The 24,714-nt window shown below is 39.7% G+C and overlaps 1 protein-coding gene across 1 annotated transcript in view; it reads left to right on the forward strand.

The window, feature by feature from the left end:
• Hfm1 (helicase for meiosis 1) overlaps positions 1 to 17,199 on the forward strand; it is a 77,362-nt gene extending 60,163 nt beyond the window's left edge. Inside the window, exons 31-39 of the mRNA XM_028782420.1 lie at positions 227 to 307; positions 837 to 952; positions 3,558 to 3,637; positions 5,019 to 5,122; positions 10,277 to 10,390; positions 12,649 to 12,739; positions 15,847 to 15,958; positions 16,043 to 16,194; positions 17,130 to 17,199. Of these exons, the coding sequence (XP_028638253.1) occupies positions 227 to 307; positions 837 to 952; positions 3,558 to 3,637; positions 5,019 to 5,122; positions 10,277 to 10,390; positions 12,649 to 12,739; positions 15,847 to 15,958; positions 16,043 to 16,194; positions 17,130 to 17,199 (920 nt within the window). The remainder of the gene's footprint in view (positions 1 to 226; positions 308 to 836; positions 953 to 3,557; positions 3,638 to 5,018; positions 5,123 to 10,276; positions 10,391 to 12,648; positions 12,740 to 15,846; positions 15,959 to 16,042; positions 16,195 to 17,129) is intronic.
• The last annotated feature ends 7,515 nt before the right edge of the window (positions 17,200 to 24,714 follow it).

Genomic DNA, 24,714 nt, shown 5'->3' on the forward strand with positions numbered 1-24,714 from the left:
GCTATAGGCGGCTAGATGTTCCATCTGAAAAGCTGGCTGAGTTTGATAGTGGGACAGAGACTGTTATTAGAAATATCCTTTGAAAAACTGTATAGGTTAATATTTTTTAAAAATGTGAAAGTTGTATTCTTGATACTATCTTGTAAAAAAACAATGGGCTGAAAGTATTTGTACTAAATTTATAATAGTATTTATAATAACAAATGAATGTCTTATATTAATTTAGGAATGGCTGCCTCCAAAAAACCTGGGAACCGAGAATGCCATCATCATTGTAAAAATAAACATGCTTGTGGACATGACTGCTGTGAGTGTTGTTAGAATTATTTCAAAATCCGTGCAGGGGATCTGAGTCCAGTTCCAGTCACCCACAGCAGTAGTCCACAACTTCAGTTCCAGGGGCTGTGACCCTCTCTTCTGGCCACACACACACACACACACACACACACACAAGGATAAAAACAAATTTAAAAAAGAAGTATATTTAGTGAATACTAATAATATGCTAATTTTCTATGTATGATATTTATATCATTCAACTTAAAACTTTCCAAAAAGTTTTCCTTTGTGGTAGGGGAAAACAACATGAAAAAACTAAGCATTAGCTTTGACATTTCAAAGACATTTAGTTTTGTTTTGTTTTTTAATACTAACAAAAATGTAATACAAAAAATCTAAAATTTTACTGGCCATCTGGTCAAATCTGTTATCCACTCCTTTGGAGGCTGAGGCAGGAAGATTGTGAGTTGAAGGCCAGAGGCCATTGAGGTGCTTAACAAAGACCTGCATTAAAAAACAGAAACAACCAGAAAAGAGTCTTTGATTTCTTTTAATAGGTAAAATTGGAGTTGCACAAAAGCCAGAAGTTAAAGAGTCAGCAATGTCTTCATATCTGTCTGACTTAAAAAGCAGAGATGCTGTTTCTTCTCTTCCTCCAGCTAAGCGACTCAAGGTGAGTTTTAATAGTGGTTATCCTTTGTTCTGCAGTTAACTGAATGCAAATGTCACTTGTCCTGTGTGTCACTTAGGAAAGTAGATATCTACAGTGTTCTTTAAAAGTCTTAATGGGCTAGACTAGGAATGATCATAATTTATAATCAGTTGATAAATCTATTTTGGAACATAACTGTGCAATCCCTTTCTCCCCAAGTCTAGTAGCTAATTAAGCCAGAGAACAAGAAAAGGAGCCTGAGCCTGACGTGGTTCAGCAGCAGTTGGAATTAGGCAATCCTGTCCTGTCTTGACTTTGAGTTGCACTGAGCTGGAAATTCTGAAGTAAATTTGGATTCTTGCCCCTAAGGCTATGAATGAACAAGAGCCTTCCTTCCAAGCAGTGAAGCAATGAGTGTCTACTGCTTGGAAGGCTAGTCACACATAGCCTCTCCTTAAGCCCTGGTCTACAGAGCTAGTCCAGGACATAGCCGGGGCTACACGAAGAGATCCTGTCTCAAAAATGAATGAATGAATGAATGAATGAATAAGTAAATAAATAAATAAATAAATAGGGGAAGGAAGAGAAAGGAAGGAAAGAGTTTGTGATGGTTTATGTTCTCCCTCCCCCCTTTCTTTCCTCTTTCCCTTCATTCATTCCTACTTTTTCTTCAATATTCTTATTTCTTTCCATCTTTTTAAAAATAGAGGATATGCCAGCATACCAGAGTATATTGATAAGTAAGACATATTTAGTCTCAATCTTCATTGAATTAATGGTTGAATAAAGAATACAAAAAAAGCAAGTGGTTCTGTGACAGAAGTATAAGGTACCTGATTTTAGATCAAGAGTGCACACAAGACATAGTTGATGAACCAGGAAGTGATGGTCCTAACAGACGTGACTGAGACAGAAAGGAAGGGCTATCCAGGTACAGAGAACGCTAACAACCATAGTGATGGAGGGCAGTGGACTACGTTTAAGGTCTGGAGTATCTGGTGACAGCAGAGAGGTCTTCCAAGTAGCTGAAGTATATCTGGAAAAGTAGTGAGCAATGATGCTGAAGAGGAGAATAAGAACATCATGCAAACCATTTTGTTATGTTAGAGATTTACATTTCACCCTCAAACTATTTAGAAATATTAAGGTGCTTTAATCAATGATGTGTTCAGAGTTGGATCATTCTGGCTACAATGAAGAGAAAGAGAAGATTTTTTTAAAATAGGAACATGGTGTGATGGTTTGTATATGCTCTGCCCAGGGAGTGGCACTATTAGGAGGTGTGGCCTTGTTGGAGTATGTGTGTCACTATGGGCATGGGCTTTAAGACCCCTATCCTAGCTGCCTGGAAGCCAGTATTCTGCTAGCAGCCTTCAGATGAAGATGTAGAACTCTCAGCCCCTCCTGCACCATGCCTGCCTAGACACTGCCATGCTCCCACCTTGAAGATAGTGGACTGAACCTCTGAACCTGTAAACCAGCCCCAATTAAATTCTATCCTTGTAAGAGGTGCTTGCTCATGATGTCTGTTCACAGCAGTAAAACCCTAACTAAGACACATGGAAACTCATTAGGTTGTTTTGCAGGAATTGAAGCAAATGGTGGTAGTCTAGGGTAGTGCGTAGGCAATAGAGAAGTGACTGGGGTTAAAACATTTTTCAGAGGTACTTCCTTCATTGGTGGTTGGGGCAAGGTGAAAGAAGCAGTCAAAGTCAATGTCCATCTTTCTGGCTTGATCAACTGGGAGAAAAGCTGGGCCTCTAGAGTAGGGAGAGTGAAGGGCAATCAAGTTGGGCGAGACAGAATAGACTTAATTCAGGTACTACTGGATTTAGGGCTGGAAGTAGTAAAGTGCTCAGTGGTTTAGTGCTTGCCTAAAGTATGTGTACTAGTTATTTTTCTATTGATGTCATAAAAATACCATGACCATGGCAGCTTACAGAGGAGCATATTTGGATTTATGATTCCAGAGGGTGAGTTTAACATGGGGAGAGTGTGGCAGCAGGCAGTAAGTATGGCAGCTGGAGCAGAGAACACAACATGAAATGGCAGGATTCTTTAAACTCTCAGAGCCTACCTCCAGTGCCATACTTCCTCCAGCAAGGCCACACCTTATAAACCTTCCTAAACAATGCCACCAGCTGGGGATGAAGTGCTGAAATACATGAGCCTCGGGGGTATTCTCACTTGAATTCTGGGTTCAATTTTCAAATACCACACCGTAGAAAAACCAAGATATCCACATAAAGGTGCCCTAGAGGCAGTTAGCTATACCTGGAAATCAGACAAGAAAGGGAACAGAAATAGAAATATAAATTTGAGAGTCATCCATAGCAATGTGGTAATTTAAGGCATGGAAGTCAAAAGATCTTTCCGACAGTATGTCATATATCATGTATCATGTTTCATATCATCATACATCATATATAGAGTGAGAAGAGAAGGGTGAATTAAAACAAACAAAAACTGTCTATTTTTAAGAAGAGTCTGAGAAGAATATTTGAGAACTAGCCCAAGACTCTCCTAATTCATTGATTTCTGGACTTTATTTATCTGCAATAACTTTGCTACTTGGTTTATTTGTGAAAGTGATAGTTGAAATTGGAATGGCATTTTTTATTCACAGATACAGATGAACAAATCTCAAAATGTGGACCTTAAAGAGTTTGGTTTTACTCCAAGGCCTTCCCTTTCCAGTATATCAAGGTACAAATATAATGTTAATATCTAATGCTGCTCCTCCAGATAGCCACCTATTCAAGGGGAGTTAGTCACAGGGTTTAGGTATTTCATGTTGCCATTTCTTGAATCTCCTCTTTCCTAGGAAACCACCCATCCCTTATGTCATCCCCTGGTTCTCAGCTTTCTGAGAGACAAGAGGTGCTTTACAAGGAAGCCCATGTTGGTATACCCAGTCTAATCTTTCCCTGCAGGTGCTCATTCCATACTAATAATACCTTAGACTTGAAAAATACTTTATAATTTGAAATTTTGCTTGTGCAATATATCTTTTGACCTTCATAACAACCTGGCTCATAAAATAATGTTATCTCATGCTGTTTTATATTGTTTATTTACTGGTTGATGCTGTGAAACGGTATCTTGGTGTGTAGCCCATGCCAGCCTTGAATTAATTATATAGTCTAGACTTGTCTCACAGTTACCATCCTATTGCCTTAACTTCTCAGGTGCTGAAATTAGAATTGTATACCTCAGTCCATGATATTTATTTAATTTTATTAATAAAAAAATAGACCTCATATTTCCAGTTAATAATCAATAGACCAAAGATGATAGATAATTCATTGTTTTTTTCTTATATCATGATGCAAAGAAGAGAATATTGTATATGTAATTTCCTATACAGCTTAGGATATTCTTTTCTGCATTTTAAACATCTTTTATTCTTGACAGTTTAATCCTTGCATAGAATGAATTTCAGTACCTTCACTTCCTATCCCCTCTCACCCATGCCCCTTCTCCCTCTGAAACATTCTTTCCCACGTGCCCTCCTCTACTTTCACGTTCGTGTGTGTGTTCTACTACTTAAACTAGGATCCTTTGCATGGACAGGGGCAGAAGCTATTTACCGGAGCACAGGCAACTTACCTGTGCCTGCCTCACTGAAGAAAGTGATCCTCTTCCTTCTGGTCAATACTAATTGTCAACATCTCTCAGGGAGGGGTCAGGTAGAGTTGTAACTGCTAGGGTGACATTCTATTTATTTACCAACCATTATAGAACAAGACCTGACCAATCAGAAGTCTAGATCCTAGCACTACTCCAGAGATCTTGAGTTCTGCTATCAAACTGACAGTAGCCTTATCAGATTTCTGAAGACTGTATGATGATGGCATGTATCCACTGGGCCGTGTAAAGATGACCTATCACTGGGACATGTAAATATGACTCAGTATTGGCCTCTTCCATAAAACACTTGTTTTTACCCTTTTCTTTCCAAGCCAATTGCAGTTCATCACAGAGTTGTAAAATGAATAAACTTTGCTTTTTTATTTATATGAATAAGTAATTTCCAAGGGCAAATTCATTATACTTCCTTTTTATCATTTTGTTTATCTTCATAAAGATCAAAATATTTAAACATACATGAATTGCCAATATTAGAACAGAGGAATCAGCATGAAATCTATGGAAAAGTTCAACAGGGACCATCTGAATATTGTGACAAAGGTAAGCTGCAGTTGCCGTTGAGTTGTGAGGGAGTTTGATGTTGCTAAGGTTAACAAGCTGTTTAACTGAAAATCCAGCATCTAAAAGGATTATAGATATTAACTAACAACAGTTTTCTCTTGGGTTATTGAACCAATTTCAAACTTTTTAGGCTATTTTAAATTATTTTGCTGTATACCAAAGATTTTTTTAAGTATCTTCTATACAAAGTGTTGATTATTTTATTTAAAGATAGTGTGAGAAGGAACTGGGAAAATTAGAAAGTCTTATGTTAACCAAGTATTAAAATGATGAATATTTTCAGAAATTTAAATAATTCTATGGATTATTATTACAGTTTCATAAAATACTTGTGTGACCTTGGGGAAATTGTTTAAACTCCTTGGGTCTTAGCCTGATCTTTAAAATGAAAATCCTGAGGCCAGTAAAATGGCTTAGTGGGTAAAAGTACTTGTTGCCAAGCCTGATGACCTATCCCAGAATTTACTTGGAGGAAAGACAGACTTCTTCTGCATGTTGTCCTTTGACCTCCACATACACACTGTGGCGCGTGACACACATGCAAGGATGCACATGCACACATGCATTCACAATAGAAGCATAGAAATTTTGTAGTCTAGATTTGCTCTTTATCTGTGCCTATCTTTACAAATGCAGTAATACGTAAGGACTCTTTAGCACTATGATTGTGGGTCCTCTTGTTACTAGTGTTGTTTCCCTGGGGCTTGTGTTAAAAGCACGATGTATTGAGGTGATGAGAGGTAACGATCCATGAGTTGTTGTTCAGGAGGCTGTGTGTAATGTAAATGGAACCATGAGCTTTGCAGCTTCCTGAGAACATCTTCACATCCAGCATTGGCTTTGTCACTTTTGAGGGTTTATGTTTCCTTTATCACAGGTTAAGATCCTAGGTAGTTGTACATGCAGCCCAGTGGTCCAGTGCTTGCCTAGTGACATCCTAGATTTGATCCCAACAAAATAAATAACTAAACAGATAACTAGATGATAGTATGGACAGAGTATCTGCTACCTCTCATGACTGCCATTGAGCCCAATGTGGGATCAGAGAAGTTTCAAAATCTCACTGGGACAATCAGAGAACTTACCTAACTAAGAAAGCAGGAAGCTCACACTCCCAACCTTTTTATTTTATCTTTTTCAACCCACAGCTCTCTGATTTGATTCCTCCCTATACTGCCACACTATTCTCTGCTCTTGTACACACAGCCAATACTTCCCTCTGGTTGCCTTCCTGCATGTCTATAGTCTCTCATTTTACTTCCTGTCCATTCATACTAAACTCTGGTTATAGTATGACACAAGAGCCTCATCTAGACTCCTGACTCAGGAACATCTGTGCTCTTGCTCTACAGTGGGTGCTGAAGAAGGAGCCATGTGTAAGATAGTGAAGCTGACAGGATCTAGAAACAGTCTTCCTGGGCCCATCTTCTAAGTCTGCCATTCACTATAACCCCTCATAGTATACTTACCTTCTTCATCTCAATTCTCCTACCTGATCATTTTAGACATTTTAGGATTAAATGAGATATTGCTTATAAAATCATGAGGTAAAATCTGGTGTTATTAATGGTAGCAATTAGTATGTTTACTATAATTTTCACACATTAGACTTTATTGTCAAAACATATGTTAAGTTTTGAGAATGTTTTAAGAAAAACATAGCAATTTTATTATCTGATTTGCAGTTTCACAAAGAGAAAAAGAAAAAAGTATTAGAAATTATATGAGGAAGCGTTTTGAATCATAAAATTTAATTTGGAAGGGACCTTTGTGCAGTTTCTCATTTTACAGTAAAGAAAGCCAAGATTCCAAGAGATTAAATGACTTGCCCAAAATCACATACCTAATTAATGGCAGGGCCAGAAATAGATTCCATATCTCCTGATTCCCAGTCCAAGCCATTTCTAGAAAATGAAATTGACTTTTAGTTATCAGTAGAAAATTGAATGCTGAACTTAGAGCGTATGAACTCTGCCAGATCCCTACCATCTCATTCCACCTCACCCAACTCACATATTTTTCTGATTTTGCATCTATCATTAACCCTCTATTAGTCTCAAAAAGAATTATTTTTTTCTTCTATTAAGATTTAACCTGAATTCTGTGTAATCATGCCTTCTCTGGGAATTTAGTAGGCCAGTTATTCCTCTTCTCTATCCAGTATTTTCCTAGTCTACTTTTTTGGTTTTGGTTCATTTTTTGAGAAAATGCCTGTCCACATACCCTGCCTCGCTTGGAGCTGTCGTCCACACTGCCTTCCCCTCGCTCCTGGTGCGCATTCCGCCCCAGTGCACCGCCCGCCGCCCCCGTACACTGTCTGCTCCCTGCTGTCTGTCTCCTCTGAACCTGTAAATATGCTTAAGCATTGCCTTCTTCAGCCCCAGCGTCCATCTCGCTGACCATGACCTGTTTGATAAGTGCTCTGACATTCTACACAAAGGGACTTACACAAAGCCAAGTGGCTATCTGCATGCACACTGGAAGTCCAAGTAGGCATCTGGCTTTAATCTTGGCTAAATCAGGCACTCAGATGATCCCATCAGACCTCCGGGTTTCTCTGAATCTTTTAGCTATGCTTCTTGTTAGTTGCTTCATGTATTAAATAGACTTACTTATATGGCAAGTCCTCCCGGTTTTTAATCTTTTCAGTTTACCGACGTCAGTAGAAAAAGATGGCTTTCTCTTGTAGCTGTACAGACTTAAATTCATTCCAGTTAGTCTATTTTGAGTAATATAGTCACTTGGATCAATCTCTATAGCTGGGGAGTAGACATTCTGTCCCTGTGGCCCCAGGGGAAGCCAGGTACCTCACCAGGATCACCTAGGATGACAAAGGTATGGTTTCCCCCAAAGGAAAGGAAAGATGCTTCTACAGATAGAAAGTCCAGCATGCTAGAAAGATGATGATGATGATGATGATGATGATGACGATGATGACGATGATGACGATAGTAAGTCAGAGTCCTGTGGTCTCTATCTTTATCTTGCTTTCTTGTCAAACTGAAAAGTATTGAGAGAACAATTTACATTTGCTTATTTCCATCTTGGTCACTAGTCCCTCACTAAAATTGAGGTTCTTTATCATTACTTTGGGACTGCTCTTCTTGGGCCCTGGAGTGACTTAAGCACTCCATTCGGTGAGAGCTCTCTGAAGGACCTAACACTTCTGTTCTGGCCTGCAGAAGGCCTCTCTGGTTCAGTGGGTTGCTCACATCTCAGTCTCTTGTGGGACTGGTGTCTCACATGGACTCATCCCCTTCTGTCTCTGTCTCCCTGCTTCCCCTTTCCTCCTCTGCTTCCTGTTCCTGTCTCTCACTTCCTCCCTCCTTCCCTACCCCCTCTCTTCTTTTTACTACAGACTTCTACACAATACCTTCTAAGCCACATCTTCAATCAGTAGCTAACTCCTGATAATTAGTACGTCTGTCTTTTTGTAAGTAACAAATCCATTCCTCTAACCACCCTCCTGAGTATAGCTGCCTCACAGTTAGCAGTGCCCACATCTAAACTCTGGTTGTTTTGTACTGCATTCTGTTGCTTCTCTCTTTCCTTAGATCAGTGCGTGACTTTTCTGAGCTGCTAATAGGAGAGAAAGGATGATTCTAATCTCTCACTCTTCACCTAGCTCAGCACAAACCCCAGTGTGTGTCATGCTGCTGGCACACATTCGCTCTCTCCTCTGCTGTTCTTACTGATTCTCAGGCTTTAACACTCATCTCCAGGTATTGTTTTTATACCTTTCTCACACGTTGCCTGCTTCAGTCTATTATTCTCCAATCCTTAGATATTCCAAGTAATCAAACAGCATCTGATCGTTTAGTCTTTGTGTGAGAGCATCTTCAGTGGTTGTCTTTGCAGATAAGAACAGAAAGATCTTAAGGTGACAATTACTTTGGCGTGTTCTGACCCATGCCTGCCTGTGTAGCCCCAGTGAGCCCTTTATCTTCCTCTGTCTGGCCTCTCAGGCTGCTGTTCTTCATAGAATAGCTCTCCTGCTCCACAGCCATCAAGCTGAGAGGGAGGGCTACAACTGTTCTTTACATGGTTGGAATCTTAAAGAGGTCTTTCCCACTCTAACTGTTCTTCTCACTGCATTGCCCTGAACTCTCATACTATTTCTGTTTCTAGTGTCCTACTGTGTGTGACAACATACAAAAGTGTCCTACTGTGTGTGACAACACACAAAAGTGTCCTACTGTGTGTGACAACACACAGAAGTGTGAATGGGAGCTGTAGCCATAGGCTCAGCTGACAGATGAAGAGCATGGCACATTCGAGTGGGAAGGCCTCAGAGGGGAATACTGCTTCAGGCTCACACTGTCTTATGAGAAATTTTTGTTAAATTTTCAGAAATCTTTCAAACACTACTAAACTGCTAGTAGATTTTATACTAAACATTTTATGATAATTTAAAATAAATTCCACTGAAAGAAATGATGTTAAAAACAAAGATGATAGTGCTGAAAAACTAAACTTCCTGATATACTGTATGTGCTATTATCTGTGTTCTTGACATTTTTCAGTATGGGAAATACTGTGGAATGGGCTGCTACAAAGTTATTTACAGTAGGAATTAAAATCCATTAAAATTATGAGGCTGGTAAGATGGCTCAGTGGGTAAATGAGCTTGTGGTAGCAAATCTAGAGACCTGAGTTCAATCCTCAGGCTATACAGAAAGTAGAAGGAGAAACTGACTCCACAGAGTTGTGCCCTGCCCTCCACCAGTACACTGGGGCATGTGCACCCTCATGCACATATCACACACACAGACTCAGTGAAAAGATGGGAAAATTAATCTACCTAAAATTAAATTTAGTGGCCCTCTCAGTACCTGTAATCCAGTAAAAAGAATTGTCTGAGCAATATGCCCAGTACTTGGCATGTGCTTTTGAAAAATTGCTGCTCAGTTCTGCACAGCAGCTGAAGGATGGGTCTCACACATCAGTTTAAAACAACATGTGCTTTGTGCTCCAACAAGTGCCTACACTCTTGTGCACACACAACAGATTTTCCTGGATGGGACTATTGGACAGCTTCAAATACAAACACCCCACCAGCAGGGATGGTCAGCAGACATGCCAGCACACCTGGGAACCACAGAGCTGCAGAGGCAGAAAAGAGCAAGTCTTCAGATGGTTCCAGTGTGAACTTAGACCTGGGAAATGAAGTTTGGGATGACTTTGATGATGAAAGCTTAATAGAAGTCATGAGCCTTTCGGCTGATGCTGAGAAGACGGCTGAATCAGGTAAACTGGGTTTTCATAAAGCAAGTTCATTAGAAAGGCTTTGAATAGTTTTATTTTGGTCCCTGAGACTCGTTTCTTTTTCTTTTCCTTTTTCTTTTTTCCTTTATCTATCTATCTATCTATCTATCTATCTATCTTTCTTTCTTTTTCTTTTTTGCCTTTTTGTATATGTTTGTTGAAGTAAAATTATAAGTTTTCACAAACATAAATAGGAAGTGTCTCTTCCACAAAGAGTGTTTTTCCCTCTGAGGGCAAAGGCCAAGGTTGCTTCCAATTGGTGGCATAAGAAATAAGGTGGGTTTTTCTTTCTTACCCTATTCCCCATATATATATGTATATATATATGTATATATGTATATATATATATATGTATATATATATATATATATATATATACATATATATATATATATATGAATGAGAGTGTATTTCCTGTATGCCATGTGGCACATGCATGCAGTGCACACAGAGGCCAGAACAGGGCATCTGATCCCCTGGAACTGGTGTCATGGATAAACCAAGTTGCCATGTGGATGCTGGGAATCAAATCCAGGTCCTCTGGAGGGGCAGCCAGTGCTAGTGCTCTTAACCACTGAGCCATCCCTCCTGTGCCTTGTTAACAGTCCTATTAAATCCAGGCTGTTTATTAAACTGTTCCTCATAAAACAGACTATCCTGCTCTCCATTCTGAGTTCACCTAGGGTCTCTGTGAAGCACAAAGGTGTTTTGTTTTTATTCTTCTGCTTTCAAGGAAAGAGAACAGCCTGACTTCTAGTGGAAGTGCTTACGTTTAGGTGTAAAAAAATAAGTGAGTAAGAAGGCTAGTGATCTCTATGTTGGAAGATGTGTTTAAATCAAACATAAACCAAAAACCACGACACAGACAATGAGTTACAGACAGATTTACTTTGATTACTGCAAAAGGTAACTGAAACTCTTACTAGTCATTTGACTAGAGGAAAAGAATGGCCATATTCTTGCCATGTGGACAGACAGAGAGACCAGCTCCTCAGCCTGAAGAACACTCTTCCCCCCACAGTTGCTTACCGATACATTCTACCACAAACACCTGAAACACATCAGAACAGAAGGCCACAACCAGTTAGAAGTTAAAATGTTATTGTCTTGGGATCCTAAAGACCTCATACTCTCTCAGGAAGATCAGAACTTTGATTTCTTACACAGAATAGACCTAGAAATCTGTGATATGGATCACTAGTCACATTTCTTATATCATTGACCAACTACTGCCCCTAACTGAACACCGTTGATGCAAGCTAGAAGCCAGTGAATGCTTGCCCTCTGAGGTGACCTAACTTGTGTGGGCATAGCTTTGTCACTGAGAAAACTTTATCCCCATGTGCAGAGTATTTTAAACAGTTACTTTCAGACCATTAAAAAGGCTGAATAAATTTCAATTTGGTCATATATCTGAATTTAAAAAATAAGCCAATGCTGATAAGTTGAAGACCTTTAAGCATAATGGGTACTGAACTATGTGTTTTACAGTTTTATTTTCTTAGCTTTTTGTCTTATGTTTTCCATATAAATCAGTTTTGATTATGGAGAATTACTCATTGTGTTGTCTAGGCCTTTGTCAACTTTACACAGGCTAGAGTCATCCAGGAAGAGGAAGACTCAATTGAGAAAGGGCCTCTATCAGATTGCTCCTTAGACAAGACAAGTCTGTGGGAGCATTTTCTTAATGATTGATTTGGGAAGGCCCAGTCCCCTGTGGGCAGTGCCATCCATGGGAAGGTGGCCAGAGGTGAGATATAAAACAGCAAACCGAGTAAGCCATGGGGAACAGCCCAGTAGCACTGTTCCTTCATGGTCTGTACTTTAGTTCCCGCCTCCAGGCTTCTAGACTGACTTCTCTTCAAGATGATTAGCTGTAAGTTGAAACAAACCCTTTCCTCCCCAGATTTCTCCTCACAGCAGTCAAAAGCAAATTAGGACATCTATCCCTTTCTTTAATTTTTTTCTAATTTCTGTTTTTTGCTATGGCTTTTGCAGCTGACTAAGAAACTCATGCCCAAATTTTGAGTCCTAGGGAAGCGGAGCGCAGTCTCACCCCTGCACAGACCGAGCGCAGTCTCATCCCTGCACAGAAAGTTCTTTACCCACGAACCCGCCTCCTCAGCCTCTGCACTTCTTTCTAAACAATCCTGCTCAGAGAGGTGCCTTGGGAAACTTGGACAGCACTTCCACGAGCTGACAACTGGCATTTCACTTTAAAATCTTCTCTCCTCTCGTAGGATTTGGACACACTCGTGATTCAAGTCTTGGCAGACGTAAGCTACCCTTCCAAACGTCAAGCAGCAGATTCCAAAGAGACATACCAAACAGGCAAGCTTCAGAACTTGAGTCTGTCACTCCTAGAGCTTTATATCCTCTTGAAACATAATTGGAGATGGGGCTCAGGCCATTAGATGTCAAAGAATTGAGTGTGTTAACCACCCTACCTTTGCTAGCATTGGAGGTTTCTTTGGGCAGTACTCATTAAAGGTCTGAGTTCTTGTCCCACATTGGACCTCTAGGGTGGAACCCAGGAACTTCATAGTTTCCAAACAGTGGGAAAGAGGCAAATAGGCATTCTATGTTTAAATTTCTTTTTTAAGAAAAAGACATAGGCTTAAGCAGACAGACCATGCCCAGGGACCGTTGATATATATTTTTTGTATGGCCGTGGAAGTAAGAATGAAGTTGCAGAATGTAAGGGCCTTAATTGTCACGATAAGTTCTACATTTCATTCTGAGACTCAAGAGCCTTCAGAAGACCTTCTCAATAAAGGGAAAACATTACTAAGCTGTAGCTAGTTATTGCTGTCTACAAAACATAGTTTAGTGTTGGCAGATATTGTGGTTATTCAAGGAAAGTTAGGAATGTGACACTTTATGGGATATTTTGTGGTCTTTAAATTTTGACATCTAGTTCAGAGAAATCAACATATTGGCATCACCTCCATCCAAGTATAGCAACAGTTATCCGTGTAGAACAGAACTAGCTTAGGGGTCTCCAGTGCTCACCTCCATGACAGAAGATGCAGACATTCAGTTTAATCATGAAAGACTCATTCCAGTGATGGGGAGATGAGGTTAGAGTCAAATTCTTCACGCATCTCAGACATGGCTGTGGGGAGGCCGACTGGGTGGAGGCGCTTGCACTAAGCCAGGTGACCTGAGCTTGATCTTCAGAGTCTACATACTGGGAGGAAAGAGACAGCTTCCACAATCTGTCCTTTGAACTACACACAGACAATTTTTGTATCTCAGAGATAATCTACTCAACTTGATAATTATTGAAATAAGATAATGGAGAAGGGGAAAGGATACGTAGCAGCTAGATATATAGAGATATTTCTGAGAATACGGGACCACAGATTTGGGAAAGAAAAAAAAATCATCTCAGAAATGTTCAGTTTGAAACAGTTTTGCCAAAGTGCAAAGTGCATTTGGGATAACAGACTTGATTAGAAATTGAGATGGGAGAGGGAGAGGGATTTTTGACCAGAAGACAAACAGTGCTGACAGTGTCTGTGGGACTACATACATGATCACTTAGTGGTGCTGAGTGTTAGACCCACGGACCTCCAACTCCAGAGAACTGCAGACAGCAGCACCTTGCTCACACGTTGCTGGTTTCCTGCCACTGGGCCTTAGAGCACTAAGGTTCTGTACCACTAGCAAACCGCTCACAGGCCTGCCAGGGCAGCTCCATTGCCCAGCTCTGTACCTGAGGGGCTCTGGTTGACCTCCCCACCAGATAGCAGCATTTTAAAGTTGTCCTCTTACCCCTTTCTTTTATTGGTTCTAAGTCTGAGTCAGATGGAAAGAACAGAAACAGCAAAAGAAAACAAAGCTTCGAGTAGGAAAAGACAAAAACAGCATGAAAACCATTTTCTGCACCATGCATTTAATAAACAATAAGTAATTATGCAATAGTTCAGAAGATAAATTGTTTAAAATGCATGCTCACAAGAAGCCCATGTAAAACATGATCAGAAGTTGCTCCGTGGGAGAAGGCCCATGAGAGCTGAGGATCTAGTGTGCCTTCAAAACCTGTAAGTGTGTGTATAAATATATAAACACATCTATAGTGTATATATGTGGGTGGATGCACACATGGAAGCCAGAGACAATCTGGGGCTCATTCCTCAGGCCCAGTCCATATTACTATTAGTATTTTCTTGTGTCTGAGTATCTGTGTGAGCACACACGCACACTGGGTAGGAGTGTGTTAAGCACACACAGGCTGGAAGAGGCCATCCCTGCCCTCTGCTCACTGTCCCTGAGCCTGGGCCGCAGGAGTTCCTGGCTACACTGGAAGCCTGAAAGCACCTGTGATCCTCTTTCCGAAGCCCTACTCAGAGAGGGAGCTGGAGCTGTGGGGGACACCTGGCTTGTTATGTGGGTCCTGAAGTCCTAACTCCAGTCCTCAGGATTGTACAACAGTCACTCTTCAACGCTGAGCTGTCTCTCTAGTCTGCGGTGGTGGTGGGTGGGGGGGTTGGTTGGTTTTGTTGTTGTTGTTGTTTGTTTGTTTTTGTTTTGTGTTTTTGAGACAAGATCTCTCACCTGTCTGGATCTCAAGTAGACTAGGCTGGCTCACTGGCTGCCAAGACCACTTGTCTCCCTTTCCCCACACAGGGTTTCATGCACGCATCATGTTTTCACCTGGACTCTAGAGCTCAAAAGGACCAAGTGCTTACAACACAAGCACATCATCAACAAAGCTATTTTCATACATGATCTGTTCCTGTGTTAGATAATACCTCACTGATGGCTTGTTTACTACTTCATATCTAGCTCCTAGCGTAATGTATGGAACATAGTAGTGAATAATGTGTTCCCATGTGTGAATTTAATAAAACGTTATGAAGGTTAAGCAATGGTAGTTTAGGTTTCTGGGTTATAGAAAATCAAGCATAACCCTGAATCTTAAAGGAAATCATTGAATTTCTTAAATAAGACTCTAATATGGAATGTGTAAGCTGAGTTTGTTCTTAAGGAAAGGAAATAGCCAGAATAGTGGTCCCAGCACTCGGGCAGGCAGACCTGTATGAGTTGAGGCCGACCAGGTCTACACAGTGATTCCAAGACAGCCAGAGCTACATAGGGACACTCTGTTTAAAAAAAAAAAAAAAAAGAGGAGAGGGTAAGGAAAAGAAGAAGAAGAGAAGGAGAAAGAAGAGGAGGAGGAGGAAGAGGAGGAAGAAGAGGAGGAGGAAGAGGAAGAGGAGGAGGAGGAGGAGGAGAAATACCAAGTTCTCAATGAGTATAGGAAACACTATCAATGTTTTTGTAATAAATATTCTTTATATTGTTCACAGAGTAACTATTAATAAGCTTATATTAAATTTTGTATTCTTTGCAGAGTAACTATTAATGTAGAACTGTAATGATTTGTTTTTCATGTTTGCCGTATTTCATAAGTAATTAATTTTAACTTTTAGTATTGTTTCATCACCTGAGAAGACAGATGTTTATTTACCAGATTGTTCCATGTCCAACTTTGGGCCTTCCTCTGTGGCACCATTCCTGCAACAAGCTGGAAATGCAAGTCTTGTAAGCCATATACTTTTGTTTTTCTTTCGAATTTTGCTTGAATACATAGCTTTCAGTGATTGCTGCTTTTTAATTAAAACATAGGTCAATTTACAAGAGAGAAGACAGCCGACCCTCTCACCAGTGATTGAGAGGATATGCTTCGCCCACTCTAAGAAAATACCACAGTCTCCCAATTTTAAGGAAATGGATATTTTTATTGGAAACAGTGGCTCTAAACAGGAAATTGATCTTAGGTGAGAACACTTTAAATACATTTAATGGCTTTACTAGCAAAATTTTACAAAGAAATTCAGTATTCTTTTTGCTTCATTTTAAAGATTTTGTGTGTGTGTGTGTGTGTGTGTGTGTGTGTGTGTGTGTGTGTGTGTGTGTGTGTGTTTGCCTCTGAGTGCAGGAGTCTAGTGCTTTTGGAGCTGGGGTTATAGGCCGTTGTTATGGCCTGATATGAGTGCAGACGTTGGACTCTAGAAGAGTACTACAGTGCTGTTAACCCTGAGCCATTTCTACAGATCCTTCTTCATTTTAAAGATCAAACAAAACCTTTATTTAAAGCATGGAAATTTTATATCTCCTGAGAACCGAGGATTCTTAAAGCCATCAATTAGGTATACTAATTTTTAAAACATGTTTAATGCTATTAATTATAAAACATTGAGTTGGTAAAGGAGCTTTTACTTATTTGAATGCAGAATGTTTTATTGACAGAACAAACCATAGTGCCATTGGAGAAATACAAATGAAATCCAGTAACTTATAGAAGCCCAGCTTGTGTTTTACCCCGTTAGCTCCTCACAGCTCAACAGGTTCAGTGTCACAGTAATAATCAATGTCATCAGCACCCCACTGCTGGCCATTCCTCAGAGGGAACCTCTGCACCCGTCTCTCTCTCCTTAGAGAGGCCAAGCTTAGAAACCTGCTTATGCTTTTACTGAGCAGTATTACATTCCAGTGTGTTTAAAGAAATAATGAAGAAATTTGTTCCTTACCCTTTACAGCTTACATCTCTTGGGTTTTACCCACTGACAAGGTTATCGTACCATGTTTGCTTTATTAACCTCATACTAACTTTCAAGTGTAACTATACTGTAATGTTAAATTGTTTACTATGTATTTTTAAAATAAGTTGATTTACAAAAAATTCACTTTTATATTTGCTTTTTACCTCCAGTAAGTATTACCCTGATGATGCAGCTGAGGAAATGAAAGCTCTTCTGGGAATATTTAATGGCATTTTCTAAAGAAAAAATATAGTTAATAAGGCAAAGTATAAACATGTGTAATAACTAAAAGTGCTTTTTATTTTTAAAGATAATTGTTAAGAATTTTTCTCGTAAGTTTAATTTATTCCTTGACTTTCTTATAACAAAATATATGGACTGATATATTTTTATTGTAAATTCTGCAAGAATGGTTTTCTTTCAGTAAACTGATAATTAAATTATTATCATAAATAATTTGTTATTAAACCAATTTTAATAGAAGCTTATATTTCACTTTTATATTTTCTTAAAAAAGGTATCTGAGAAAGTAAAATAATGCTCTCAGTGAACATGGGTAGTCACAGTGTATTTGTTAGTATGGTTCTTGTGTGTCCTGTTCTGTTGCTTGCTCTTCTGGATTTTTAAGAATCCAGTAGCCTTTGAATCTGTTTTTTTCATTTTGAGCAGTAATAAATGAAAAGCTAGTCAGTATGAATTGTTGTTTTATTTGCACTGTTTTGTTAAGGTGTTTTCTGTATTTATGTGTGTGTGTGTGTGTGTGTGTGTGTGTGTGTGTGTGTGTGGTCCTACCTGAGTTCATTTGTCCCATGCAGTTGCAGGAGCGCACAGAAGCCAGAGGAATGCATTGCATCACCTAGAGCTGGAGATGCGGGTGTTTGTAAGCTGTCTTGTGGGTGCTGGGAACTGAACCTGGATCCTCTGCAGGAGCGGGAAGTACTCTTAGCCATTAATCCATCTCTTCAGCCATATTTACCGTATTTTTCAGTGGTGTGAGATCTGAAACTGCTAGGTTACCTTTGCTATAACAAAAAAGTATTTTCTATTTTTTATGTTTTTTTTTTTGTTTTGTTTTTTGTTTTTTCAAGACAGGGTTTCTCTGTGTAGTCTTGGCTGTCCTGTAACTCACTCTGTAGACCAGGCTGGCCTCGAACTCAGAAGTCCACCTGCCTTTGTCTCCCAAGTGCTAGGATTAAAGGCGTGCACCACCACCGCCCGGCTTTACACTAATTCTTATCTCAAGTTTATTTACTGAGAAGTAAGAGTTTAGGCTCAGGGCTGGAGAGATGGCTCAGTGGTTAAGAGCACTGACTGTACTTCCAGAGGTCCTGAGTTCAAATCCCAGCAACCACATGGTGGCTCACAACCATCTGTAATGGGATCTGATGCCCTCTTCTGGTGTGTCTGAAGACAGCTACAGTGTATTCATATATAATAAATAAATAAATCTTTAAAAAAAAAAGAGTTTAGGCTAATTTCTAATTTACTGTATAAATAATAGCTGAAGTTAAAACCACTTAAGAAATTTTAGAATGATATTTTTGTTCTAAGGGTAAAAATGTAGAGGCCAAATGTAGAGAAGAAAAGAAGAAGAACTCATGGGTGAAATGATTATTGTTATTAGTAATGAACATTATTAGAAATATGTACTACACTTCCATCAAACACTTAGAACAAAACTAATAATTCTGTTTCCTGTTAAGGACAGCCCTGCTTGTCTTTATAATTGGTCTGTATCTGAATCTGAACCTTTAAAAGTTCTACAGATCCATTAAAATGAAAAACTGATGCACTAAAATTCTTTTATTCTTAACTTTGGCACTACAGAAGTAAGAGTTTAATTCAGTGTGATATGTTAAGTGAAAAACACTGTTTGGTCCTGCAGAGGATGAGACTACTGTTTCTGTTCTTGTGGAGTTTACATGGTGGTAGAGACAATAAGAAATGCAATAAAGTACAGGGGTGCCTCAGACCTCTAGCATAAAGTCGCTCTCACAATGAAGCAGCCCGTATTAATTTTTTTATTTACTGGTGAGTATAAAAGTTATGTTTATATTATGGTGTAGCCTCATATGTATACAATAGTATTATTATCTTTAAAACGCAATGTGTGTGTTTTTAAAATAGTCTAATGCTAAAAAATGCTAACAGTCTTCTGAACTATTGGAAAATGGCAGGGTGCATGACCTTCAGCTTTTACATAATGTAGCACCTGCAAAGGACAATAAATGGAAGGAAATAGGTGATGTCTGTAGAGGCGGTGGGCGGAGCACACTGCAGCAGTGCAATGAGTCACTTGAGGTTGATCTGGACCATACTCAGATCTTCTCACTTAGGGCTGGAGTATTCCTCAGTGGTTTATATTTCCAACAAATTACCCAAGACCCTGTACTGTAGGTTCAGGTTCCACATTGCAAGCATGGTTTTAAGAACTATTTGGGATATGGTCTTAGCTACACAGTTAAGATGGTCTTCAAAGAGAAGTTAAAACTTGACCCTTACAAAAAGTGAGTAGCACTTTGTTGAGGAAAATATGAAAGAAATGGACATTCTAGACAGAGGAACCAGCCTGAGCAGAGATCTGTGGAGGAAAGCATCTGTTTGAGAAATAATAAACAGGTGGGTTTTTAGCATAGGTTAATGCTATAGAGGTTTAGAATGTAACTTAATGCCAGACTGTGAAGATCTTGAAGTGAAACCCAAGCTTTAATTAGTAGACTAACGTTTCTCAATTTTGAATTATCATAAAAATATGGGTAGTATATTAAATATATGAAATATATGAATTCTTGGACCTTAGAAACCACTCTTTGAGAACCCTTAGCCTGGGTTCAAAGGGTCATATTCACCTGTATAATTGTAGATTCTAACTGGTGTCTGCATTTAAGAACATTTACTTTTGTGGGAATTTAAAAGGTACCAGTGAAGAAATTAGGGCAAATAGGAGTGAGGCTTAGCATCAGACAAGGTAATTAAGCTTAGGCCTTGGTCAGTCAGTCGGACAAAACAACCATCCTTCAAGGCCTTGCTTCTCATGCAGATAAGGAGACTGGGAGAGGGGAGGCCAGACCAGTCAGAGTAAGAGTCTGTGTACTAACAAGGTTCCTGGTGAGCTTGTGTGTATCAAACTCCTATATATGAAAGAAAGGAAAGGAAGCAATTATCAGAATTCTAAGAGAATCCATTCCAGAAGACTTATGTAAGAGTAATGACTATTCCTATTTTCTGCATGTTGTGTACTTTGTTGTCATTGTTACTTTGAGGCAGGGTCTCACTATGTACTTCTGGTTTACCTGGACCTCAGTCTGTAGACCAGGCTGGCCTTGCACTCAGAGATCCAGCTGCCTCTCCTGAGCACTGGGATTAAAGCTTGAGCCACTATGTTCTGCTTATGCTTCCTACTTATAATGACACAGGTTTTTAAAATTGTCTTTCAGAGTCAGTATTCTTCACCAGTGGTGTAATTATATTCATAATTCTCATGCATCAGCTGAGTATGTAGCTTGAGGGTACTCGGAGTTCTAAAGGACTCTGGAGTTCTGTTTTAATTAACATAATAAAGTAAATAATTCAGAAGAATCATCTTTGTTTCAGTTTTAAAGCCTTCCCCTAGCCTAATATGTCCCTTAAAGAGCCTTACATACTTCAGCAAAATCCCACAGAAACAAGCAAAACCTCATACTGTTCATTCCAAATGAATTAGAAAATGTACATAGTTTGCATTTGTACATATATGTTACAGCTATAAAAATTTGTATTTAATAAAGGAATTAGGAGGTAGAGAGATGGCTCAACCATTAAATGCACTGGCTTTTCTTCCAGGGGACCTGGATTTTATTCCTAGCATCCATATGGTGACTCACAGCCATCTTTAACTCCAATTTTAGGGGATCCAATGGCCTCTCTGGCCTCTATCGGCACTCATGAGGTAGTCAGACATACAAACACTCAAAATAATATAAACACATAAAATAACGAGTTTTAAAATAAAAAGGCATTTCAATTAAGCTAATGTTATCTCTTTATGATAGTAAATAGCTTCAGTTCTTTAGAAACTACGTACAATAAACTCACTGGGGGTTGATAAGTTTGTTTGTTTGTTTGTTTGTTTGTTTGTTTTATGAGCTTCCCTAATGATCAGTTTGAAAACTGAACATCTTTTACAGATTAGAACTTTACCTTTACATATACCCTCGAGTTTAATCCAGGGCTTAGTTAGACCTCCCAAATGAGTTCTTCACCACTGAGCTAAGTCACCAGCACACAGACATATTCTTAAGCCCAAATGATTTTACTACAATTGTTTAATTTTAAAAAATTATCAAAAATGTAAACAGCCAATTTCCAATTAGTTTCTCTTGTAAAAATATTTGTATTCTGTCATTAGCTGATACATTTTTAAACAAAGGAAATAATCAAATGGTACAAAAAATGATGCCTAGAAACACTAGTTCAAATCTTCAGTTTAGATAAGAAAGAAAGAAGTAAACCCTTCAGATACTAAACTATTTTTCCCTGAATTGTTAGCAAATAACTGGTAGGCCCACCCAAAACTGGAACCCAGATTGGTTCTGAATGAAAAAAAGAAATAAAAGGAAAGGCATGACGGAGGAGAGAGTTAGCTGTAGATGGAAGGGAGAGTGTAGGCATAGACAGACACATTTGAGAGAGTCCAGAGTGGCCATGAAGACCCAGAGAGAGAGGAGAGGAAGGAGAGGGGAAAGAGGTGCAGCAGCCAGGAGGCCAAAGGCACAAAGAAGGAGTGGACAACTAAAATGGTTGGATATATAGAGAAAAGCATCCCAGCCCCCTGGGCTGGAGGGCTTAAGACAGGGGGCAGAGCATGTAAGCCAGGAGGATCCTGGAACAGGTAGGGGCTGAAGGATGCTGGGAGAACCTGGTTTCCAGGTTCACTTTGATATGTTAATCTTCAGCCAACTTTAGTTCCTAACACAAAAGCTTGCAGCTTAGAGCTCATTTCTTACAGTGTGAAATGTGAAATTAACCCAGCTGTCCTCGTTGTCCTTAAAGGTGTGAAGGAATTATGTTCTAGCTGTGAACTGTACTATGTCAATTCTACACACAACTTTCTGTAACCCAAGCTGTGCTTTCAGCTTTGAGATTCAGATATCTATTGTATATAAGTATTTGCATATTCAAATGGACTTGTGGTTCTTTACTGTTTAAAAAGAGACAGATATCTTACTCTTCAGTAAAAAAAAAAAAAAAAAAAAATTACTAAACAGCTGCTATTTACTAGGCTAGACAAAGCTGGGACTCAGCCAACTAGAACATACTTGGGCTTTCTCAAAAAACATTAATGAGTCAAACATCAGTTAAGGGACAATCCAGACTGGGCTGACTACATTAATGACTTAGTTTGTGTATCAGGGTTTGGAGTGAGTGCCAGGGTCACCTGGCAGATCAAATGGCATTTATTACCAAGATGGCTGTGCTTATGTCAAGCTGAATCCCTGCAAAGTCCTAGAAAGATGACTATGACCTGGTCATAGATAATAAGGTGACTGATGGAACTGCAATGCAGATGCATGGGAGAAGTTAGAGTTCTTTAAAACTCAATACTTTACCGGTCAAATTTTCTTACCAAAGTTCTCTGATTCAGGTTTCTGTTCTATATTCTGTGTAAGTTATAATGTCCAGACTTCTTAAGAAGGCACTATACAGACATGGTCAGGTATTATTGTTGTTGTTGTGGTTGTTGTTGTTGTGGTTGTTGTTGTTGTTGTTCTGCCTGATATATGCCTGCAGGCCAGAAGAGGGCAACAGATCCCATTATAGATGGTGTGGGCCACCATGTGGGTGCTGGGACTTGAACTCAGGACCCCTGGAAGAGCTACCAGTACTCTTAACCTGTGAGCCATCTCTCCAGCCCAACATACTCATTCCTAAATGAGATGTTTTTTTTCATTAAAACCCTTCCCTCAAGGCTTAGGGATCTGTGCAGAAGAGGATGCAGAAATATTATAAGAGCCAGAGGTAATGGCTGTTGCTTCCCAGGAAACAACATGAACATAGCCAGTTTTTTACAAATAGTAAGGCTGCATATTCTTTGGACAATGGATTATAAAAGGAGGCGCATCAGAAGACAGAGTTAACAGGAGAGACAAGTCATTGAGGGACAAATTACAGATAAGGGAAGAGATAAGATGCCCTCATTTGGCAGGCTGGCATTATATCATAGATCATAGAAATAAAATGATTAGTTATAGTTGTTTGAGCTAAAATTACATAAATCAATCACTTTTCAATCATATATAAATAAATTTGTATTTAAAAAATTTTATATAGTATTTTCTGATCATGTTTTTCCTGTTTCCTCAACTCCATGCAAAACCTCCCACCTTCTTCCTCCCCATCCAATTTTATGTTCTGTCTCCTCTCTCCCCCCCAAACCCCTCTCTTTTCCTCTCCTACTCCCACTCCCCCCTCTGTTTCCACCCCCCTGTACTTTCTCTTTTTTAAAATTTCCACAAAACCAAAAATCAAAACAAACAAGCAAAAACAAAAAATTGAACAAAACAAAAGTCTAAATAAAAACCCAAATCATGGCATTCTTTTTGTATTGACCAGCTAATCCTGGGCATGGGGCTTGCCTTGTGTAATTGGTACTCCCAGTGACACTGGGAGAAAACTGATTTTTTTTTTTTCTCTTTGCAAGCAGGTGTCTATTACAGATAGCTTCTTGGTTAAAGGGTGGGACGCTGGGCTGTGTCCACATCCTGTCTCAGTTCTGGGACCCCATCTGCCTTGAAGCTGTACAGGACTTGTGTGAGCTGCCATAGTCTCTTTGAGTTCACATGAGCAATCAGCCATGTTGTGTCTAGAAGACACGGTTTCCTTAGAAACATCAATCATCACCTCCGGCTCTTACAATATTTCTGCCTCATCTTCTGCATAGATCTCTGAGCCTTGAGGGGAGGGTTTTAATGGGAAAAATCACATTTAGGACTGAGTGCTCTAAAATCTCTCCATCTCTGTTCATGTCTGGTTGTGGGGCTCTGTGCTAGTTCCTGTCTAGTGCAAGAAAACGCTTCTCTGGTGACGGCTGAGCGGGAGAACAGCAGAGCATCCTCAGGAGTCATCCCATTGCTATGTTCCTTTAGCAGAATAACAGTGTTAGAGTTTCCCTAGCCCATGGCCTATCCAGCCTCATGGAGTGAGCCGCAAATCCTATCACACTGTGGTTGGTCACTCTCATGACATTTGACCCACCGTAGCACCGGGTCATCTTACAGGCAGGTCACTGTTATAGGCTGTGGGATTTGTGATATTGATGACTACAGTATCATGAAATAGCTCAATGTCCCATCTCCAGGATTCACACACAATCTTCTGGGCTCCTGTAAAAGGCTTGGGTCACTCATTTCTCCAGCTCTGCTCTCTGCACCACACACAGTGGTCATCCCATGGTTCTAGCATTTCCAAAATGCTAAGGTCCTCTGCTGCAACAAGGCTGCACTCTCGCCAGTAGCCTCTCCTGGATTGTCTTTGTAATGCCAAGGGTCAACCTCTCTGCATGACCCCTTTAATTCTGGGCCTCCAATGCTCCTTCACCAATGACCTCTCCGGCCTTTCACAGTGCCAAGCCACAGCTTCTCTCCTGTGACTCCCGTCATGGATCACCTGGTGACTCCTGCACGACCAGCTTCAACTGCCATCACAAGACACAATTGGAACGCAGCTTCTGTGTGGTGCAAAACCATTTTCCAGAAGACTTCATCTCACTGATGCTGC

Source organism: Grammomys surdaster, unplaced genomic scaffold, assembly GCF_004785775.1.
Source record: "Grammomys surdaster isolate TR1022 unplaced genomic scaffold, NIH_TR_1.0 751, whole genome shotgun sequence".
NCBI lineage: Eukaryota > Metazoa > Chordata > Mammalia > Rodentia > Muridae > Grammomys > Grammomys surdaster.